General features: G+C 34.2%; 1 protein-coding gene across 1 annotated transcript in view; it reads left to right on the top strand.

Annotated features, from left to right (window-relative positions):
- The first annotated feature begins 4,904 nt into the window (after window positions 1–4,904).
- Window positions 4,905–7,522, top strand: part of LOC127855189 (integrin beta-1-A-like) — a 31,310-nt gene continuing 28,692 nt past the window's right edge. Inside the window, exon 1 of the mRNA XM_052390604.1 lies at window positions 4,905–5,107. Coding sequence (XP_052246564.1) covers window positions 5,071–5,107 — 37 coding nt within the window. The 5' untranslated portion in view covers window positions 4,905–5,070. The remainder of the gene's footprint in view (window positions 5,108–7,522) is intronic.

The following is a 7,522-nucleotide window of genomic DNA, read 5'->3' as shown; positions in this document are numbered from 1 at the left end:
TGCGTATGTGCTCAATTCAAAGGATGTAGCACTGTTCAGTGTAAGAAATTCCGGACTACTCTCTGTATGCTCAAACGACACAAATTGTGGCCCTGTTACAATTACGCGTTACAATCCATCTCGCAGAATTTCAATTTCGCCTCCAAGATGAGAAAACAATCATTAGCGAAATAGTATAGTGTCACGATAAGAGAAAATCGTTTAATTATCATACCACAATGTTTGCCGTACTTGGTCAGCACGTCTGGAAATCATTCCTTAATGCGTCGATAGGCTGCCATTATTAACAAGTTTGCTATTTTGAATTCAATTTTGTATCAAAAAGCATTGTTTTTAAATGTGGGATTTTCAATTCGCAATGAGCTTTGTAATGACCCTCGTCATGCGAAAATGGGTCTTATTCCATATGCGCCCTTCATATAAATAGCCCACTCACCTATCCCTCCTTCTGGTAAGGAGAAACATAACATATTGAGTGATTTTAAAGCGAACAGCGTCGCCTATGGCCTGACTGCGCAAGAGCACATGTTGGGTTTAACAAACGCTTGCCGAAACGCATAAGACCCATTTTCGCATGACGGCGCTATTGACGTGTGATTTAAATGTGACGAAAGAAAACTGCGTTTAAATCAAATATAAACATACGATATATTTCGATAATGAAGAAAGATACTCATAACAAGGCATATGAGGACACATATGAAGTGCTCTCCCGTAGTATATTTTTTATTTACTCACACTAATGTGTGGTTTGACAATGCTAACACACATTTCATGCGGTGAATATGCAGCTTACAAGTGAAAAACACAACACAATAGTTTAACTTTTGTTTAATTGTATTCAATTATTTAGAAAAGTAAATTGCTAACTTTATTTCAAAGTCGGCGTATACGCCGACTACATTTTTAAAAGACATGTATTGTTATAAATATATTTAATATAATATATTTAGTTGTTTTCGGTTTTAGCGATTATAAAGCATTTTCGAGGTTGCCTATAGTATGCCTGAGTAATTGATGAACTCATATCCAACTGTCAATGTATTGAGAACTGTGAATATAAACAAGCTAACCCTTCTACTAAGCTTCTACTATTGCGTTGCTAGCACCCGTAAATACAAAAGATCGCCGCTATGTGTTGAGAACCAAGAACGCTTTCCAGAAATACCCGATGTAGTAGCTTCAACGAGGTTATGAAACAGGTCATTCGTATTATTATTATAAATTATTTGTTATATTCGGGTTAAGCGATTATGATTTTTTTAGTCTATCGTATCGCTGAAGTTATTGTTGAACTTATGTTCAACGTTTTATAAATTGAGAATATAAATAAGCGTCAACTTTTCCCCAAATCTCTCAATTTACGACCTGTACTACGTCATTGAGTTGTCATCGTCGGATACCCACGTTCGACCCATTCCGCTACTCTCCATTTATCGATGGAGAGTAACGGAATGAATTAGTCGTGGGTATCCGACGATGTTGAGTTGTATGTGAGAGCGTAACCTATTGCGTTGTTATCGCCCGTAAACTTTCCTTTGTTTATCGACAGGCGCATCTATTAATAGCCTCATATCATGAATGCCAAAACACCCGCGAAAAAGAACCACGTGACCAAATAGGACGCTAAACGCAAATACCATGCGACTACGACTTTAATTATGTAAGAACTCTCCGCAATTCCTCTGAAGCCGGGGCCTTGTGATTGCTTTTACGTAAAGAATTGACCTCTAACTGAAGTAAGCAAAGGAAACGCAGCACCTAATTGACCCATTCCTTCTATGTGCGAAGGCAGATTGAATTTTACTAATGTATGGTTTGCCTATTATAACACACATTATAATGCGGTAAATATGCGACTAAAAGTAAAAAACACTATAATTAAACATTTGTTTTTAATTAAGTTATTTAGAAACCAAAATTCCAAACCTTATTTCAAAACAGCAAGACTACATTTTTTTAGAAAATATTCTTGTTATATTTAAATGTTTTTTTTACAGTTTCAGCGATAATGAATCATTTTTATGTTGTCTATCGTATCCCGGTAATAATTGTTGAACTCGTGGTCAACGTGTTATTAATTGAGACCTGTGAATATAAACAAGCGTAACCTTATACTAGTGCGTAATTCTCACCCGGACTCCCCTTTGTTTATCGCCAGCCTCAGATTTATGAATGAGATGAGCGAAAATACTACGTCACGCAGACGCAGCAGAAAGTGGACTATTTTAATCATTCATAAACAATCTCCTCCGCGACACGTGCAATACGATCATTGTTTTTTTTAATTCTTTTCTATAAAACACCATTCGAAACTATTGCATTTAACACGATATTAATATAATGTTTCCATTTGTGAATAAACATAATTGGAGAACTCAAACCTCTTGCATAAATTATACAACTCTTTCTTCGCGCGTAGTGTAAGCGGGAATTGGGCTAATCATACCCAGGCCGTATCGACCTGAATTTTACATCAAGCACATTAGACGGTCGCTAAAGCGACCATCTAAAAACTACTCAATAAGAACCGTAAAGTAACTTAACGAACCTCAACACATTTTGTGGGATACTTCTATATCGTATATGTTATAAATAACCAGGCACATATTCATAAAAATCAATGAAGAATAGAAATATTGTTAGAATTATCGTTTTTGATCAGCAATAAAACAAACTTTATGTTGTTTGCTGCGTGGCTGTTTGTTAACTCGATTTTAAAACATTCTTGTTGTATTTATGACGGACCTAACATTCGTGTAAATTTTGAAATAAATAACAATAAATTGAAACTTTTTTATCAGTCAAGTATTCAACTAGTAATTGATTGGGATCGATCGGTTGTCATCATGAATATATTAAAATCTTTGGTTTTCATCATCATCAACGATAACTAATGTCAATACCTTTAAAAAATAAGACCATGCTATGTTATTTTATTTACCGCTGGGCATAATCCTTTGAAATATATCATCCAAATATGAAATAAACATTGACAGATATTTAAAACAGAAACAATTATGGCGAAATTGAAAGATCCGCGCTATAAAGAGAGATCGCATAAGAGAAGAATCACGAAATATCCGCGGATAAGAAAATGGATTACGACCGATTTACAAAATCTGAAGAGGATCAGGAAATATCAACACAATTGGAAACGTTCCAGAAGATAGCACGAAATTAATTTTCATTTCAAGTCAGAATATATTAATAAAAACTAACCAAACGTAGAAGTGCTATTTTTTAAATATCCAATCATTTCAAATAAAAAAACAATTTCAAGCGTCGGGGGGGGGGGGGGGGGACGCACAAAGCGCTTTTTAATTTGTACATTTTTATTTTGCTACCGGGGTTACTCATTCAGCAGTCAATTTGAATCGTAATAAAATATCCTGTGAATCAAGTGTTAGATTGTTAACCCGTTTCGGTCGCCAGGTTAATGTCAACGATGTTTACTGACTCATAGCGGAAGGGAGAACAGGTTGTCGATTGTTAGGTGTTTACTGACTCATAGCGGAAGGGAGAACAGGTTGCCGATTGTAAGGTCTGAAACTTGATCCCCCGCACATGGTTGTACCTGTGGTGGTCTAACATCTTTTAAATGCGTGTAACCAACAGTACGGCGTTTTCTTTATTGAACTCCATAATCGATTAAGAACATTCAATTTTTATTTAATATGACAAGATATGTTTAGCTTCAGATGATTCCTTAAAACCCCCCAAAAAATTCCGCTATACAGTTTGGACTGCCTGTCTTGTCACTATTATATTATTTCGCCCGAAGTCGTTTTTTTCCAATTTCGATATTTTATATAATACATTTATCTTTTATCTGTTCATCTACAAGAGTATAATCAATCATTTGAACTGCACAATTTTACAACTCCCGGCGTTATTTATATTCTAGACTCTAATCATATTTTGAAATTTATTTGAAACAAAGTTAACGCACGGTTCCTATGTAGTATGCGATGTCCATATAGTAATACAATTTACATGTCCAATACTCGAGCGAGACTTTCGTATATTATACAGACTTGAACTGATTATGTGGGCAGAAGGACACCTTTATTTGAGGTAAAAGATATTAGATGTTTATATCATACAAATAAATCTATTAATAAACGTGTTTGAAGCATACACGTGTTACTACTTGATGACATACGAGTATACATAAGAAAGTGTGTTAAAACGTGTTAGTATACTCTACTTCTTACAATATTGATATTATAGTGTTATACCTGTTGGGAAGTCCATGCCTATCAGTTTCGCGGCCATAGCAAACAGCGTAGATCAAGATGAGACGCCACATGATGCGGCGTCTGATCAGGGTCTGCGCGGTTTGCTGAAAGGAATTTCTGTATGAAATATTCTAAATATAGAAATAAATATACTAGATATCCCTAATTTTGAAAATAAATTGACGCAATTTAGAAGGACGGGAGAGTCCACTAGGCATAACGGGGTTAAATTACGCGAACGTATACTTTTCCAGCTTAAACATGAAAACATCACAATAAAAAGCAAGCAAATACCTACTGCATGTACAACCGCCTTCAAACGTAATTGGATGTCAATGTGAATGTGCGACATGACTAGTAGGTTAATCTTCCTTAAACATAATGTATACTTATGTACATAACTCTTCAATGAAATCAGTCAATGTGGTAGAGATAGATATATTCTTTATTTCCTCCATTCATGGAGAGCTTAGCACATTTACAACAAGTATTTACATCATTAATGTATACAATAGATAATAATATATGTATATTAATATATGTACATGAATATAAAAAACAATAGAGTGACGATTTTATAATTAGCACACTCACAAACTAACAAACTAGTCTCAGCAATAGGATTGCTAATTGATTATTCAGGCGATTGTCATCTGTAGTTGATAGCGTCATTTCAAGTCGGATGTTGCCACTTTAAATCGATAATTGCGATGTGTGCGATGCAGTTTTCCGCTTTTAAATAGATTCTGCCTATCCTACGCGCTGTAGTATACGTTCGCAAGGATTCTGATTTAAATGAGTTTATAAAGATATATCAAATTTAAGGCAAATGATTATGGATTTTAAAGAACTAATTGTTGTTTTAGGTAAGAACTTTAGATACTTATTTTATGTTTACGTTCTATTTGTTTAGATACGAGGATTATTTAAGATTACGATAAACTAATTAATAATTGTTGTATCAAAACACAGATTACATACATATATCTCAATCATGTCAATAACACAATCGATCAATCCAACTGTTTAATATTTAAGTTTACGCGATGGTAATATTTTACAAATTTTATCTGCATCAATCTTTGAGTTTCTGCTCACACAATGCTCATTCATTTTAATAGAAATTGATTGTCAAACACATTTAAAAAAACTTCAATTTTTGCTTCAGAAACTCGATAATGGGCTGTATAGTTTTTGAAAGATTCAGTATGTTTGATATAAAATAAATAAAATATAAATTTGCTGTTGTATCAGAATAAAGGGATGATCATCTACAATACATGTACATCTATTATTCTAATAATTAAAATGCTTTTATGGCTTTTCTTATGCACGTTAGTAAAAAATTATAAATACATACTATTCTTTTAATGCAGAGTGTACATGTTAATTTTGTAAGGGGAAAAGGCTTGACACATGCATTGTGTTATAAGTTATAAGATATACATGTACTTCAATTTTCCATCCGTTTTCATTCGAATCGTCTAGTTTCTGTTCAACAAAGCAATCTTTTTAATCCTTGTTTATAAGAAGCTACTTAACAATAGTTGTTTATTTCAGTTAAATAATTTCCCTTTGATAGTTAAACTCATCAAATTAGTTTTCTGAGGAAAAGTCTAAAGTCTAAAATAATTCAGGAAGAATAATACTGGCACGAGATCCAACATGTGTATCTTGTATCTTGCACTGAAGCACGCATGCACACGTTGATAAGGAATCTAGGCCAATGCGAAGTGCATTTGCTCTGAATACATGATACACTCTTGTAGAGCGAAATGATTGTGTTACATATTGCGCTTGTGTGTGTAGTCGTCGTAGTAGTAGCACAGGAGGGAAGCCCATAGTATTATTTTTTTTATATAAGTATATACAGTAAAGATGGTGTAGTTTTTCGGCAAATGAAGTTGCACTCCTTGTTTTTATTATAGCATATATATATATAAATATACATGCTATAATAGAAACAAGGAGTGCAACTTCATTTGCCGAAAAACTACACCATCTTTAGTGTAAACCATGTAACTCGAACAATGTTTAACGAATCAACTACACACCGGTTGTTTTCGAAAGCTAATAAAATAATTTATCAGGAAAAATTAACATCAGTACCATTGATCCAGCAGTATTTCGATACCAGCCCTCAAAAGTTGACCCATTTCCAAAATCGTGTTCGGTCGGACACCGTAGTTTCCACATAGAGATTTTCCATGTCGATCAATAACCAAGTCATTAAACGGTAGATAAACAGCACCTGTATGCACATTTAATCATTTTTCAATCGGTTACAATACCCATGGTTATCGAAAAAGTATTGTAAACATCATTTTATCGCGTCTTTCGATCCGCGAGTACAAAATCTAAACAGAAAAATTATATTTTGACTCTTGGAAACCCTTTGATGACTTCAGAGATTTTGTAAACACAAAATACCATTGGTCGGTTTTCATCAATTTCTCACTCACCTTATATATATATATATATATATATATATATATATATATATATATATATATATATATATATATATATATAATTTTGATTACCTCCTAACTAAGAACCCTAAAGCTTGTCGATTTTACCTTTTACCAAAAATTCACAAACCTGGTAACCATGGACGCCCCATAGTGTCAGCAAATGGCCACCCCACTGAAAATATATCAGAATTTGTTGACTACCACCTTAGACCTCTAGTTGAAAAACTACCATCTTACGTTCAGGACACTACCGACTACCTTAAAAAGGTATCATCAAATACAATTTCATAAGACACATTACTAGTTTCCATGGATGTTGTATCCCTTTACACAAACATCCCACATGAAGACGGAATTAAAGCGTGTAGAGCTGCATGGGAAACAAGAAGCACACAAGATCCACCAACGAACACCTTAGTAGAATTGCTAACATTAATTTTGAAATGCAAAACTTCGAATTCAATGGCAAACATTACCTTCAAATCCAAGGCACTTCTATGGGAACAAAAATGGCACCATCATACGCGAACATCTTTATGGGACATCTTGAAGGACAACTCCTCACGTCGGTTGATCTGAAACCACATAGTTGGTTGCGTTTCATAGACGATATAGACATGCAGTGGTCTCATGGACAAAACAACCTCAAAACATTCCTTGAACTTGCCAACAACTTCCATACATCAATTAAGTTCACCAGCGAAATATCTAATAAACAACACGTTTTCTTAGATACTGTCTCACGCATTGAGGACAACAATCTTATAACCGACCTTTATTCAAAACCCACAGATAGTCACCAGTACC

This window comes from Dreissena polymorpha, chromosome 13, assembly GCF_020536995.1.
Source record: "Dreissena polymorpha isolate Duluth1 chromosome 13, UMN_Dpol_1.0, whole genome shotgun sequence".
NCBI lineage: Eukaryota > Metazoa > Mollusca > Bivalvia > Myida > Dreissenidae > Dreissena > Dreissena polymorpha.
This window is presented reverse-complemented; position numbering and strand designations above follow the sequence as displayed.